The following is a 17111-nucleotide window of genomic DNA, read 5'->3' on the forward strand; positions in this document are numbered from 1 at the left end:
GTCTCTATTGCACGAGTCCTGTTCGCAATCTGAATTCAGATTTTTTTTCCCGTTCGAGTACGCGTCTCATGGAGCTAGGCTTACCAACTACCATGAAGACTGTATAAGGAGATCCAACTCCATACGAAAATTACTAGAAAACTGTTATCATATATATGTAAAAGTGTAATTCTTTCTGAAGGTAGGGATTAAAGGAAAGCCGTTGATGCCCTATAAAGAGGTTAGTTTTATTTAACAAAGTGAACAAATAATTAAACAAAATGACAAACAGAACAAAATAACACAAAGTAATATCTCCTAACCTATAAAGAAGAATCGAAAGCGATGTTCCTTTTCCCACGTTTCGCTCTAGCTATCCTTTACCGTTCTGCTCCGCCAGAGGTCTCGGGGTGTAGTCGTGTGGCGGAACAGAGTAGCCGTAGTCGGTATGGTAGTGTGACAAGGGTTGAAGGATTTCTCCTTTACATATATATATGATAATACATACAGATATGACATATATATATCGTAGTCTGTCCGCACTAGCGCCAGGAGTGGACGAAATATTCATAAATTAAAGCTCGGGATTTTGATAACACTTCTACACTACATAGTTGGAACTCCTTATACAGTCTTCATGCCACTATTTAACCTAAAACTTAAAACTAACTAATCTAGTTATAACTAAAACGCATGGCAGCACTGTCGACATCATATCGCCACATTAGCGCCCCATTCGCGCCATCTATGATCGTCTCTTTACAACAGAATGACATTACCGACCTAATTACCCACCGAACCCATGGTCAAAACCAATATGACGTCGGACTCACCACCTAAATACGTTAAAAATGCTCAATTTTATACACGCGTATTTTTTTAACTGTTGGATTTTTAACATTTTAACCTTCATTTTTGTAATTAAGGCATCAAAAACTACTAAATGGTACAAAAAAAGTTCATCACTTTTGGTGCCCCAAAGTAAAGTTTAACCTCATACTCCAATGTAGACAGTGTTTTTAAACCACCTAAGGTAGCCCGTTTTTACTTTGACGTGAGATAGGAGCAGTTTACTTTACTCCACGATTAAAGAAGGAAATTAAATTTGACATAACTAGAAAAGTTTTGAGTTGCGCAAAAGTAGGTTGCCTAATTAAACAATTCGCACGAACGCACATGGGCCAAGACCCAAAGTCATCTAACAACACTTTCCGTACTTCTTGCTGTTTCATTTGGTGCCATTCTCGTGACTGCGTACAACCTCGAACGCGTTTTGGACGACTTCCGCTAATATTCTAAATTTAGAACCGTCAATTACGAATATTCGAGGCACACTTAACATTTCACCGACCGGTAGTCGATTAATCGACTTTTTGTCCCCAACGCTTACCGACCTGTAACTGCTACGGTAACTAGCAATTATTTGTTACTTTGAATTGAGATACAAAGTTGCTTTGCTCTGTAAGCTCTCGTATTTTTGTACAATTCCCGGTGCCAGGGAAGATCTGCTGCCGAGCGGCGGGTGAGAAGTGCATAGGATGTTGATACGCTACCGGTCGGTAAAGTGTTAAGCGTCACACAGACTGCTCGTGCGTGACGTGGGCCCACATCAGACACAAAACGGTGTCAGATTGGCGCCTGCGCGTAGTTCATGAAATTAACTAATGTTTCGGATAGAATCAGCCCAATGGAACGAGGAGGGGCGATATTGACTGCCAGTAAAAGAATATGGGCGATTCTTCGCGGTTGAGTCTGCATCTGCGTGAATCGTTAGGGCGATTCACGGCTATCAGGCTAATCAGTGGGAGCATGGCTTGACTATCCCCTGACTTCAACAGACCTCGCATAGGGATTAGGCCCTGAACTGAAGGTCGATCTCGGCGCGGGGAGGCCCAAACGCCGACCCGTGGCTGCAAGCCAGCAGTCGAGACCGTTGGGAGGCGTTTCGGGTAGACACAGTGTACAATTGGGATGTTTTGGAATAGAGTGCGAAGAATGCGCACAGTCATTTCGGTGCTTCCTCGACTTCTAACGGCAAAACAAAGACGCCGATGAATTTAGTACCGCGCCAATCTGACACCTTGTGTCTGACGTGGGCCCACGTTACGTCAGAGCAGTCTGTGGGACGCTTTAGAGAACTTACTCAGCTCCCCATAGTGCCTTCCTTAAACTCCTTCAATCGAATTGAATCAATTAAATCCAATTTTAGACCACCATATTTGTTTCGCCTAATGCTACACCGATACGAAAACTGTAGTACGGAGAGTGTAAAAACGAGTATTTATTATTGCTATAGGTTGACTGCAAGAAAGGGCCAGCCTCGGACAAAGAGGGTTTCGCAGATTTACTCAGAGAGCTGAGCAACGAACTGAGGCCGAAGGGATTGTTGCTCAGCGCTGCTGTTTCACCGAGCAAGAAGGTGATCGACAAGGGTTACGACGTCCCAGCCCTGACCAAGTACTTGGACTGGATCGCGGTGATGACTTACGATTTCCACGGCCAGTGGGACAAGAAAACTGGTCACGTGGCGCCCCTGTATTACCATCCGGATGATGACTATTCTTACTTCAACGCAAATTATTCTATCAACTACTGGATCGCAAAGGGAGCTCCTCGCCGTAACATCGTTATGGGTATTCATTTCTTTAAACAGTATATGTTACATCTTTTTTTAATTTCCGTGATCCGTATCCTCTAAAGCAGATATCGCAATTTTTTCCACTCGGCAGCCGTTTTTCGAGGGCTACGCCTACCAGCTTCCCCTTATCGCGCGGAGGGCCTACAAGCTGACCGAAGCACGGGACCGTCACATGTCCCGAATAGTGCAGCAGGCCCATTTACTAGATGGGAAGTAATGAAGGAGCGGGCCCGCCGCACTATTCGGGACATGTGACGGTCCCGTGCCTCGGTCAGCTTGTAGGCCCTCCGCGCGATAAGGGGAAGCTGGTAGGCGTAGCCCCCAAAAATCTACCGCCGCATGGAAAAAATTCCGACCTCTGCTCTAAAGGTTCTGGGATAAATGCCATGGGGTTCATCATGGTCCACTTATCAGAGGGTATGTCACCTTCCCCACTCCGTGGCCAGATCCTGTTTGTTTCTTTGTTAAGTTTATAGTACACGCCCGTAGGCTTTTTCCATACTTTATATTTTAGCCAGACCTAACCCAATTATGAAAAACCGGGGCGGATCACCCAGGATTCGAACCCAGCCTCTCAGCGTGGTAGTCGGCTACACTACGCATTGCTCTACCACAATATAAGTACAACCAATAGTGTCACTTGGCAAAAGTAGCATCCACAAATGTGCATACAAAAAACATGGCGACGACGCTGTTTCCTATATTGTACACTAGATGGTACTAATAGTAACCGACATGTGGCGTATCAGAGTCCTACCTTACCGAAATCCTCTGTCTCTCATCGAAGGAAATAAAGTATATGCTTTGAGTATATAGACATGGAGGAGGATTGCCAGCACCGAAAGTGTCCAAAGTCTGTATGGCAGAGAAAGGTATAGAATGATATTTGTCCAAAGTCTAAGTGATGTTACTGTGACGCTGCGCAATTAAGTGAATCGACGTGTGACGCTGCGCGTGATGTCGTATGGCTACTCGGTTTCGCCAATAATTAATTAACTCACTCAAAAAGGTTAACAGAACAAACAATTTATTCTTTGAGAGTACAAAAGCGTTTCTTCTACGCGTGGTGGAATTATTAACTATTTTTATTTCCTCCAATGGAAGACAGAGGACTTTGTCGGTAAGGTAAGACTCTGATTTGCCACATGTCGGTTACTATTAGGACCATCTAGTGTACAATATAGGAAACAGCGTCGTCGCCATGTTCTTGATATACACATTTGCGGACGATACTTTTGCCAACTGACACTACTGGTTGTACTTACACTGTGGTCTCGATATGTTCGCTGTCGTCCTTTGTTATTGGCCGTAGCCAATAACGACGTAGCGCATGGTAGCAGGAAAGAGGGAAAGAGTGAGAAAGAGAACGAGTTTGTCTCGCCAAATTGTTGTGAACGCACAGTAATAAAATATCAAAAAAATGCGGTTGATGCATATGTGGGTTAAACTTTACTTTGGCGGACCTAAAGTTTTAAAGTTTTTTTTACAAGAGGCTGGAGATTTCAGTGAGTGGAATTCAGAAATGCTAGCTTTCAGGCGAGAAATCCACTGGTTCAGAAGTTATGAACAGTTAAAGGTGAACCTTTTTACCGTATTTGTCAGGCAATTCAAAAGTTGAATTCGTACTCTAGGGCGGAGGAGGCTTCGCCCATCCCTCTGGACCCCCTCCCCGAGAAAATAAGTACAAACCAACTCTGTTAATTCGAAATATGGCAGTTTTCAAAAATAGGCATAACAATATAAAAGTAGTACATAATGTAGTCCGCCATCACCAAGAATCTGTTTTACCGACAGGGTGTGGCTACAAGACAATATGGCGTCGAAAGTCAAATACGGTAAAATGCCACATTTAACTGCTCATACCTTCTGAACTAGTGGATTTCTTACCTTAACACTAGTATTTTCGGAGTTTTCTCGACAAAATCTACAGGATTATGTAAAAGAAACTTAAATATTTTAGAACCGCCAAAGTAAAGTGCAGCCCATATCTGCATTGATGCGCACTCTGGGGTTAAACTCAACCAAATTCCCTAGAAAGGGCGCTCATCGCTATAAAATTCTCCATCGAAACCACTGTGGCCAACTTAATTCTTTGTTTCGAAAACAGGAATGCCGCTGTACGGACAGTCGTTTTCAATAAACGACCCAAGTGCAGGAACTGGCTTGAACGCTCCAGCTAGCGCTGGACAAGCTGGAGAATTCACTAGAGCGGCTGGATTTCTATCATATTACGAGATTTGCGACAGGATACGAAAACGTGGCTGGAACGTCGTTCAAGATCCGGAGAATAGAATGGGCCCATATGCTTACAAGGGCAACCAATGGGTCAGCTTCGACGATATGGCGACGATACAACGAAAAGCTCAGTTCGTCAGAGATATGGGTCTAGGAGGGGGGATGGTTTGGGCCTTAGACCTCGACGACTTCCGTGGACGGTGTGGACAAGGCCACCACCCTCTGATGCACACTCTGCAGAAAATACTGGCGAACGGTCCTGACTCGGAGAACGAAGGTAATCTCTACAAAATTATCTATCGGGATGGGTTAAACTTTACTTTGGGGCACCAAAAATTATGAACTTTTTGTTGCACCATTTAGTAGTTGTTCATGCCAGATTACGAAAATGTAAGTTTAAATGTTAGGAATCCAACAGTTAAAAAGATACGCGTGTGTAAAGTTGAGCATTTTTGACGTATTTAGGTGGTTAATCCGACGCCATATTGGCTTCGACCGTGGGTTGGGTGGATAATTAGGTCAGTAGGTTTCAATATTGTCACCGCATTCGTTGCAAGCGTTCATATGTGGCCGATACCTGGTTAATGGTAACTTCCTTATCGACTACGCAGTGGATTATCACCTGAACTTTGGCGGAAATTTCTTTATCGATTCAGAAGAGGATTTATTTTACCGTCTTTTGTTTCGTTTATCTTTTTGAATTGCTGTTTGATTTTGTTAATTAATAAATTGTTTTCTGGTTGTTCAAACGTGTGATCATTAAAACTCGAAAATAAAATCACTTATATTTTGAACATAAATTTATTATTGTCTCAAGTGCTATACGTAACAAACGTTCGCGCCATCTATGATGGTCTGTTTACAACAGAATGGCATTACCGATCTAATTACGCACCAAACCCACGGTCAAAGCCAATATGACGTCGGATTAACCAGCTAAATGCGTCAAAAATGCTCAACTTTATACACGCGTATCTTTTTAACTGTTGGATTCCTGACATTTTAACTTACATTTTTGTAATCTAGGCATCAACAACTACTAAATGGTGCAAAAGAAAGTTCATAATTTTTGGTGTCCCAAAGTAAATAGCAGCCCAGGAATGTTTTTAAAAAGTATTTCCAATTCATTATTCGCAGCTGTGAATCCACCGATAAACTTGGAAGATTTGGAGGAAAATTCGGTGACTGTAGCGCAAACCACTGTTACCACGCCACCTGTGCCGACATCAACTTCAAAAGATCAAGTATCGAATAACGATGAATTTAAAGTGATTTGTTACTTCACAAATTGGGCCTGGTATCGTCAAGAAGGAGGAAAATTTTTGCCGGAGGATATTGACACCGACCTGTGCACCCACGTACTTTATGGTTTCGCTGTGCTCGACGGATCGCAGTTGACGATCAAATCCCATGATCCATGGGCCGACATTGACAATAGTAAATAGACGAATCAATTTATCTGATTAAATTTAACCGCTTTGGACAAGAGATAAATGAAATAATTAATTTAAAATCATACAAGAAGACCTCTATACCTAAAGTTCTTTCATTTTTTAGTCATTTTTACACGAATCTAATAACTTTTGGGCATACAAGTCGGCCATATTGGATCCGCCATTTCGATTTCTTAAATTCTAATTACAGATTCGCAATTAGCGGACCGAAACCCTCCGGTATATGAAGTTTCATACAAATCATAAAATTCCTTATATTTTGTCGCGGTTTTCAAAATGTTAAAAATCAAAATGGCGGATCCAATGTGGCCGACTTGTATGCCAAAAAGTTATTAGATTTGTATGAAAATTATTAAAATTAGGTGCACCGCCATACTCGCGCACTGATTGGTCGAGGTTTTCTGTTAATATCTCTTGAACGAAGCCTCAGACAACGTTTTCGCTACGAAAAAAGTTGTTTCAAATCACCCCCCGAACCACTCCTTTCAAGGTGTTACAACATTTTTCGGACACCCTGTATATGATCATTCGTAAAATAGAAAACAATTTTCGATGATGATAATTCTTTTGATCACTAGTTTCCAAAAATGGTTGTTTTTAGAATTCTATGAGAGAATAGCAGCGTTGAAGTCTAAAGGCATTAAGGTATTGATGGCCATAGGGGGTTGGAACGATTCCGCTGGTGATAAATACAGCCGTCTAGTGAATTCGCCGTCCGCAAGACGAAGATTCATCGAAAACGTTATACAGTTCATCGAGAAATACGAGTTTGAGGGTTTAGACTTGGATTGGGAGTATCCAGTGTGCTGGCAGGTAAAGAAACATTTAATAAACCTAATATCAACCCTTTACGGACAAATTGGTCCTACGCATCCCATAACTTTCGAGCTGCTGTGAAATAATACTGAATGATGAATTAGGGATTTATATCAGTAGAATTTTCTAAAATAACATTAGATATAGTCATTTATATGTTTAAGAGTCAAAATAAACACTCTAGCGTCGCTAGGGAAGCCAATATGACAACGCATGTTTGTTGATTTTCGAACTTTGTAAATAACGCTCGACGTTCCTTGAAAACAAAGTGGGCGAACGTTCCTGGACTTACAAAATTGACGTCCCATGGACGTCCTAAGGACGTCCGACAAAGGACGTTGGACACTCGGACGTAAACTGAACACGAAATGGACGTCCGGTGATATTTGGGTAGTTTGAACTTGCATTTCGTAATAATCGAATTTCAGGTTGATTGTAAAAAAGGACCATCATCGGACAAAGAGGGCTTTGCCAGTTTGGTGAAGGAACTAAGCGAAGCGTTCCAACCGAAAGGATTGTTGTTGTCCGCGGCGGTTTCGCCGAGTAAACGAGTTATCGACGAAGGTTACGATGTACCCACCTTGGCAAGGTATCTGGATTGGATAGCCGTCATGACCTACGATTACCATGGTCAGTGGGATAAGAAAACCGGTCACGTAGCGCCTCTATACCATTTACCCGGCGACTGGGAGCCGACTTTTAACGCCGTACGTATTTCGAAAGTCGTAATTAACACTTTACCGACCGGTAGCGGTCGACATCCTATGGCCTTCTCACCGCCCGCTCGGCAGCAGATCTTCTCTGGCACCGGGAATCGTATAAAAATACGAAAGCTTACAGAGCAAAGCAACTTGTATCTCAATTGAAAGTAACAAATACTTGCTAATTACCATAGCAGTTACCGGTCGGTGAGCGTTGGGGACAAAAAGTCGATTAATCGACTACCAGTCGGTAAAGTATTAACATTTTTGACACAGTAGAACCCCTTGTATCCGAGCTCACATTATACGAATACCTTAATATCCGAACGTTTTACTATCCGGATGTTCTGTTATCCGAACTGCGTAAACATTTAAAAAAAAAAATAAAAGCGTAACTTTTTAACGGCTGAAACAATAAACGAAAATAATGATGAGTATTGTCGCAGTATTTGAAAAAGAGCCTTAGTGGTTTGAAGCACCAAGATAATTTAATTCTAAACGATTAATTATATTGAAAAATTTATATGATTTAGCAACGAAAGAAATATGGGACCATAATTATTGAAGTAAATTGTCAATTTTTTAGTTTCTATTTGAATAAAATGCAATTTAAATTTTCGTTTCATACGATCACAGTATAATAGTTCATTCATTCATAAAGACGCGTAGGTATCTTAATATTTGGTGCATTTGGTTCGTATGGCGACCAGCTAACGACTAAACGACCGTTGAAAAATAACAAAGAAATAAAGGAAAAATTAAAGAGGGCACACTATGTCTCCTTACCCAAACAAATGTTTCCGGAGATAGAGGGACAGATGGCGCAAAACAAACAAGCTAAGGAGATGGGACTAAATACTTGTACCCATGAAGATGTATAAGGAGATCCAACTCCATACGAAAGTCACTCGAAAACTGTTAGCAAAATCCCGAGCTTTAAGTTATGAATATTTCGTCCACTCGCGGCGCTAGTGCGCACAGACTACGATATATATATACACTACTACAAACAATTAGCGGGACACTTTTTTAAACCGTCGTAACTATGGGAGTTTTCAACCGATTGAAATGAAACTGGGTTAGGAGTACTTTTGAAGTGTCCCCTCCGCGTGTGTAAAGTTGCATTGGCGAGGGTTGACGCGAAGGGGTTAATTCACTCCCTAAAGGGGAGGGTGTAAAAAAACGCCTCTTTGAAACAGGCCAGGAAGGACGAAAGGGGTTGAAAAATTCAAAAAAACCTTTGAGGCGACTCTGCTTGATGCTCTCTACAAAATGCACCCCTTGAAATCCCTCTCGGACAAACCCACCGCCCACAACCTCCCACTCCCTCTAAAATCCACAATTTTTTGACGACGGTCTCGATTTTGGACTCAATGCATTCTCTGGACTCCCCTAATCCAGAAAATGCCATCAACCATACGGTGAACCCCATAGGCACCCTTTGGGGGCGTGGAACAGCTCGCAAATTTTTAACCTACTTCGTAAGGGAGCACTTCCACACATCGGAGGGCGATGAAATTCACCATGTTAGTTCTCGATACGTTGAGGATGAATACCGAAAAGGTCCCGTTTCAAAAACTGCTCCCGGAGCTGAAGGGAGGTGGGCAGAGGTAGGGGTGGTCCACCTCCAAGTGTAAGGGTTGGAACGTTGTTTCGTTGGGTGGATTACATGTCCAACAGTCCAGGGCATCGAGACGACACAGTTTCGATGTCTTTTTTCCGCGTGAATGGCAATAAAATTTGTAAATGTCGTTTTTTAGGGAAAACCCACACCCAACTTCAGGCCCATTTGCAGGGTGAACGAGCAACCCCGCGTCAACGCCGTTCATGGTATCGGATGCGCGAATGCTTTATTAACTGGCCCCCAAAAATTCAGATTTTTTCAATCACGTTTTCGTTGTTAAATCGGAGCAAATTTGAAAGACTAGTAAGTGGGCCGGCTGGAGTCGGCATGCAGAAGCGCCTGGCGGTTAGGCAATCTGCCATTCTCCCGCTTTTCCTGCTTAGGCGTTTCTCACACGATCGTACCGCGCTCGTTTCGTGGCTTTCGCGGTCGATAATCGATCTACCGTTTGGGCAGTAGGATGAGTAGGATGATACCATAAACGGCGTTGACGTGGGGTTGCTCGTTCACCCTGCAGATGGGCCTGAAGTTGGGGGTGGGTTTTCCCAAAAAAACGACATTTATGAATTTTATTGCCATTCACGCGGGAAAAGGACATCGAAACTGTGTCGCCCCGATGCCCTGGACTTTTGGACATGTAATCCACCCAACGAAACAACGTTCCAACCCTTACACTTGAAGGTGGACCACCCCTAACTCTGCCCACCTCCCTTCAGCTCCGGGAGCAGTTTTCGAAACGGGACCTTTTCGGTATTCATCCTCAACGTATCGAGAACTAACATGGTGAATTTCATCGCCCTCCGATGTGTGGAAGTGCTCCCTTACGAAGGAGGTTGAAAATTTGCGAGCTGTTCCACGCCCCCAAAGGGTGCCTATGGGGTGCACCGTATGGGCGATGACATTTTCTGGATCAGGGAAGCCCAGAGAATGCATTGAGTCCAAAATCGAGACCATCGTCCAAAAATTGTGGATTTTAAAGGAAGTGGGAGGTTGTGGGAGGTGGGTTTGTCCGAGAGGGATTTCAAGGGGTGCATTTTGTAGAGAGCATCAAGCAGAGTCGCCTCAAAGGTTTTTTTGAATTTTTCAACCCCTTTCGTCATCCCTGGCCTGTTTCAAAGAGGCGTTTTTTTACACCCTCCCTTTTAGGGGGGTGAATTAACCCCTTCTCATCAACGCTCGCCAATGTAACTTTGCACACACCCAGAAGACACTCGAAGACTATTCCTCACGAAGTTTCACCGAAATCGGTTCAAAACTCTCATAGTTATGAGTATTTGAAAAATCGTTCCGGTTTGCTTGTCCGGTAGTGTATATACCGGGCATTGAGCTCTATCTTAACTGGAGTGTGAACTGCGAAAGAGAAGCCGGTCCGAGAGAGATGCAAGATGAGTGGTTCCAGTGGTACTATCCTATAGCAAATTTATGTGTAGAGGGAAAACAGACTCCTCTTTGTTTGAATTTCGCAACACTCTAGGAATTATTTACAGATTAATTATGTACAGATTTGAACTTTATTTCCTTTTTATTTATATATAAAACGATAGAAACATTAATAATAATGACATAATATTGAAATATTATACATAATTTACATACAAATATTTTTGTACAAAAACATTTAGATCATACAAATATATACAATTTGGTATAGAGCTAAATTTTATTATTTGACACAATTCAATTTATATTATGTTTATCCAATTTTATGCGGAAAAGAATGTGAAAGTAACTAACTCGACAATGGTCAGTGATGCTCTGGTAAGTTATGCTACGGCGTACGTTTGTTTCCCTTCTACAAATAAATTTGCTATAGGATAATACCAGAACCACCCATTTTGCATTTCTCTCGGACCTCCGTCGCCTCTACTTCTTCCTACAGGAGTTCACATTCCAGTTAGGATAGAGCTCAATGATACCGGGTGATTCACGAGAAACAGAACACCTAATTATCTCAGTTCGACTTAAAGATAGAAGAAAATACGACGAGATACTTGGGGCCAAACATGAATATCGCGAGTCAGACTCGCGACGAGATACTTGGGTATTGCGATTGTTTACAAGCATCAGTCTGGTCTGTTTAGCGCTCGTCGATGCTTACCGCTTGAGCCAGAGTTTCGACGAACTAAATGGCACGGGAAGGGGTTAATGATGCGTTATTCAAAGGAAGAGAGGTTCAAAGTTCAGGTCAAGGTCATCTCAAGGTCATAGTGTAACACATCGTTGTACTCATCTTGACGTCAGCTACAATCTTATGGTGTTGAAAATATAGGATATAATCCAAAAATTACCGATGACCTTCAAGAAACCTTGAAAATTACAAAATTCAGAAATCTTTTTTATATCCTCATATTTGCCCCGTTAAACAGTACAACTTTTTCCTTTAACATTTTCTTTTATCATTAAGTTGAACTGAGATAATTAGGTGTTCTGTTTATCGTGAATCACCCGGTATATGATCTATATATATCATATACACAGGGTGTTCCAAAAATGTTGTAACACCTTGAAAGAGGTGGTTCGGGAGGTGATTTGAAACAATTTTTCCTTAGCGAAAATGTTGTCCGAGGCTTCGTTGAGGAGATATTAACAGAAAACCCCGACCAATCAGAGCGCGAGTATGCCGGTGGAGCGCCCGCGGTAGCGTAGGTTACGCGCTAGGTGGCCGCTCTCGCACGCTACCGCGGGAGCTCCGCCGGCATACTCGCGCTCTGATTGGTCGGGGTTTTCTGTTAATATCTCCTCAACGAAGCCTCGGACAACATTTTCGCTAAGGAAAAGTTGTTTCAAATCACCTCCCGAACCACCCCTTACAAAGTGTTACAACATTTTTGGAACACCCTGTATATGATCTAGACATATGTATATTAATATATATGTATATATGATAATACATACACATATGACATATACATATCGTAGTCTGTGCTCACTTGCGCCGCGAGTGGTAGAAATATTCATAACTTCAAGCTCAGGATTTTGATAACACTTCTACACTACACAGTTGGAACTCCTTATACAGTCTTCATGCTTGTACCACAGTATAGATTAAACCAGGAGCATCATTCCGTGTCGGCACCTTTGATATTGGTGTCCGAGGTCCGCCATATTACTGGTGTGCACCGCGCGCATATTTAAACTGAGAGAAAAAGAAAGGCAATTGCAACGGTATGCATAAAACATTGAACATAAGTGCCGGAATTTAAAAAATATAGTATTTTAGTAAAAAAACATTCTATTCATATCTTTCTATAAAAAAAAATATATTTTGTAGATTGTAAAAATAATATTCAGATTACTAAGTAACACAAATTCAAAGTTTACTCACAATGTTACAAATTTATAAGTATAACATAAAAGTAATGCGAGTAATCATATGAAACTAAGTGAAAAATAGAAGTAGTAATATTACATGGATGTTGTAATCATTTTGTACTTCTAATACGTACCATTTTTTTTATTTTTTTTATAATCAACGTGGTTACACTTAGATTATCTACGATTGAAGTATGTACAATATGTCAAATTACATTGTAATTTCTTGATTAATAATTCAAACATTTTGGTTGTACTTATACTGTGATGTTACTGTAACGGTGAGCAATAAATTGAATCGACGTGTGACGCTGCGCGTGGTGTCGTATGGCTACTCAGTTTCGCCAATAATTAATTAACTCACTCAAAAGGTTAACAGAACAAACAATTTATTCTTTGGGAGTACAAAACCGTGTGGCGCCTCCACCACGGTACGCTGAGGCTCTGCCGCCATCCGCTGTGCGGCGTACCGAGCGAATGGATGGATCGTCACGCGCCGGAGGAAACAGATACTGACTCCTCGACCGGAGTTTTAGGGACTTTGTTCTTCGTGAATTGGGTATTCTGGGAGGGGTTTCTGTCACGACGCGCACTGCGAGATATGTGTATAAAATCCGTTTCTTTTGCAAATAAAGTTAAATAGAATTATATATCCTATAAGCGTTTCTTCTACGCGTGGTGGAATTATGAACTATTTTTATTTCCTCCAATGGGAGACAGAGGGCTTCGTCGGTAAGGTAGGACTCTGATCCGCCACATGTCGGTTACTATTAGTACCATCTAGTGTACAATATAGGTAACAGCGTCGTCGCCATGTTCTTGGTATGCTCATTTGCAGACGCAACTTTTGCCAAGTGACGCTACTGGTTATACTTATACTGTGGTTGTACTTTCTCTAACAGTTTTTTTCCAGAAGTTTCGTTTGTCGAGTTACTATATCTTTTGTTCAGTTACTTTTTTCAGTAATTTTTGAATTATTGTGATTGGCCGGTGGTTTTTCGTTAATAATTCAAAAATTCAGCCTCCGCCCACATTTTTGCAAAGGAAATTGTTGTTCAGAATCATGCCAGCTACCCCGCCATTTTCGGTTCTTACCGGAGTTCTGGGACACCCTGTACGTTGTTTGCTACGGTTATTACGATTGTGATTGTTTTACAGAACTTCTCCATTCACTACTGGATGGAAAAAGGTGCTCCAGCTAAAAAACTCGTAATGGGAGCGCCCTTGTATGGACAGTCATTCTCTTTAGCAGAAAGAACTCAAAGGGGTCTCAATGCGCCAACTTATGGCGGAGGCGAGGCTGGGGAAGCGACCAGAGCAAGAGGTTTCTTATCATACTACGAAGTAAGTGTATTTTTTTCTACTAGCATATGATTATCAAGGATTTATACCAAACGACAGAATGTAGCGGTATTTATATAAAACTGTTTTAGTTATGTTAGAGAAATAAAAGTAATGTAATACTTTTACAAAAAAAAAAAAGGTATAACGATACAGCGATTCCGCTTGCATATGATAACGCATATTGACTATCGACCATTAACAAAAAACGGAATTGTGACGTGGTTTAGTTCGTCACGTGGGATGATCGCAGGCACCCCACGAGAGAATTTCGAGATCCCGTACATTCGGATTGCTGACATTTTCAAGAATAACAACACTTTCGGAAATCCCAGATATTATTCTATATCCCGTACATTGTCAGAAATCTCGAACATTTTCGAGATCTCGTACATTCTCGGGAATCCCGGATTTTTGCGGGATCTCGTGTATTCTCGGGAATCTCGAATCAACTCGGGATCCCGCATAAACTCAAGAATCCCGAATATTCTTGGGAATCCCGGACATTTTCGGGAATCCCGAACATTTTACGAGAATCCCGAACATTTTACGAGAATCCCGAATATTTTCGGGAATCCCGCGCACCCCTAAACTGAATACATTTAAGTAAAACGAATTTCATATTTTAATCGACTTGAAACTAAATCACAGTAATTCGATCACAGGAAAAAACTGCAAGCATTTCCAGAAAGTAGCTATAAGAATAAAATAACTTATTTATAACATATATATACACACGCCTATATATGTATATATACTTCCAGACAAACTTATAAGAAAGAAGTAGACATATGAATTGAAAAAAGCACTAACACTTTTGTCCTTTATTTGTCCATTAAAAACGCGAGAATATTGCAAAGGTCCCTTAAATGCACCTCCTCTGGCGATTCAGATACATATATGGTAGCAGACGACACACAGTGGTCCGGATGACCAAAAATCTGGCCAAAATTAGAAGAAGTTTTCGGATCTTCGTGAAACTTGGTATTTTATGGTTATTTACAATATGGCCGACACGTATATTAAGAAGTTGTTACATTTTCATGAAACTTGGTATTCTATGGTTGTTTGGGCCGCAAATTATGAATCTAGTATCAGAATTGCAAAATTCAAAATCGCAGATCCAATATGGTCGACATGCATATTAAAAATATTAAATTATTATAAATTTGGTATGAAATAGGATTTCTAGGTTTATAGGGCAACATAGTTAGAATACATTGGCAGAAATAACAATAATAAATTAATGTTACATTAAAATTAAGGATAATAAGGTTTGTTTGAATGCCGCGTAAACAGTCTTCTTTTCCTTATAAGCATGGACTTTAAATTTAAATAACTTAAAATGGCGCAAATTTGCGCAAGTTTTATCAGTTGGATATCATACCTGACATGTTACTTTATATCAAGAAACTTGGTAGAGCGTGTCACTCGGTGACTATCATCTTTGTTTTCCTTCCGATTCATCGAAAGATAACTAAAATTTATACCATATTGAGAAGGGAATTACAATAGTGAATCCAAAGATATTTTACTTTGTTCTTGTGGAAAGTTTATGTTTATAACATCTACTTTAATAGTAAAATGATTTACATATGAATCTATTGAGGATGAACTTTCCGTGACACAATAAATATGCGCCACTGTTCACGATATCAAGCAGCATGAAATTTCGTCAACTTTGAACCTCTGTATATCAGTAACCGATTACTATTTTTTAAAATTTCAAACGGCATTTAATGCACTCATATGTATACAACACACGCACAATATTGAAAAAAGTGTGTTCGAAACTTCAAAAATTGCATTTTGGCCAGGTTTTCGGGCATCCGGACCACTGTGCGACATGTAGCTGTGACGTCAGCTTACGTATGTGCAGAAAGGAATCCCTCGAGGGTAAAATCCCACGAATGTCCATCTTTGTTCGGAAGAGTCTCTGGTTTACTCTAGTGCAGGCATGCACAGAAAGTGCGCCCACGAGCGCTAGGCCCCCACTCCTCAGTAAACGGCGGGCGCTGAGTCCCAACTCCTCACTGATCCGGTACACTGTGACTCTAAGAGTGGGGGCGTCTGCCACAACTACAAGCTTTACTTCCAATAGCCTCACGGGTCCCTTAATTTTCATGAGACTTATACAATAATTCCTAATACGGATTCGTGGTTAATTCATTTCGAGTTTGTCGCTACAATATTTATATTGTACGATATAATATATATATACATATATACATATATTTTTTTTAAAGCTTTCTGTAACTAATGCATACCAGTTCGAAAGTACAAGATAGAATTTACTGCTCACAGACAAAAACCAGCGCTTGCCGCCGCTATTCCTCGCTGTGACTCCCTGTATTTGTGTATTACACACACAACGCACCGTCTCCACTCGTCTAACTTGCTTCCCACCATATCTAACTTGCTGCCCGCTACTTTCACCTTTTTCCCCACTCTGCTGCTGAAAGCATTCTGACCTTGAACGAACACGCGAGTTCGACTCGTGCCATCAGACGAGCACACGCCCGCCGACCGGGGTTTTGTGCATGCCTGCTCTAGAGCGTGGTCAAACCCCAAGCGCTGTCGAGATCGGTACCATGATCGGACTCCCTTACTGCGGCCGCGTCGGGGTTCTTATGGATGTTATCTCGCGTTTTCGCTTGCGAGCGCCGTCATCCTGCAGTCGCCACCTACCGGTCAGAGCGCGTACTCGCCTTCATACTAGGTCGTAACGAGCGTTTCGTTACAACTTTTTAGAAAACAATGATATACTGTACTATCAGGCCTCGGCACGACTTCGTCCGTGCTAAGAGTGAGTTGAATTTAGATTTTCATCTTAAAATAATTTACACCAATGCTAACATTTAACGTAAGGCGAGTTGATAAACAATATTTGTTGTATTTTGATTTGCTATAAACAGGGTGTCTACGTATAAGTCCGGACATACGCAGGGTGTAAATTCTACAACAAATTTCCAACAAAAAATTACTCTTGACATTTTCTTTGTGTCGCCTTA

General features: G+C 41.4%; 1 protein-coding gene and 1 long non-coding RNA gene across 2 annotated transcripts in view; one reads left to right on the forward strand and one right to left on the reverse strand.

Moving 5' to 3' along the window:
• The window catches only part of LOC128894322 (uncharacterized), a 114003-nt gene that overhangs the window by 64269 nt on the left and 32623 nt on the right, over window positions 1-17111 (reverse strand). The window lies entirely within an intron of this gene.
• The window catches only part of LOC128894201 (probable chitinase 10), a 48208-nt gene that overhangs the window by 16672 nt on the left and 14425 nt on the right, over window positions 1-17111 (forward strand). Inside the window, exons 8-13 of the mRNA XM_054155778.1 lie at window positions 2276-2612; window positions 4725-5129; window positions 5990-6289; window positions 6908-7119; window positions 7551-7829; window positions 13918-14103. Of these exons, the coding sequence (XP_054011753.1) occupies window positions 2276-2612; window positions 4725-5129; window positions 5990-6289; window positions 6908-7119; window positions 7551-7829; window positions 13918-14103 (1719 nt within the window). The remainder of the gene's footprint in view (window positions 1-2275; window positions 2613-4724; window positions 5130-5989; window positions 6290-6907; window positions 7120-7550; window positions 7830-13917; window positions 14104-17111) is intronic.

This window comes from Hylaeus anthracinus, unplaced genomic scaffold, assembly GCF_026225885.1.
Source record: "Hylaeus anthracinus isolate JK02 unplaced genomic scaffold, UHH_iyHylAnth1.0_haploid 3, whole genome shotgun sequence".
Taxonomy (NCBI): domain Eukaryota; kingdom Metazoa; phylum Arthropoda; class Insecta; order Hymenoptera; family Colletidae; genus Hylaeus; species Hylaeus anthracinus.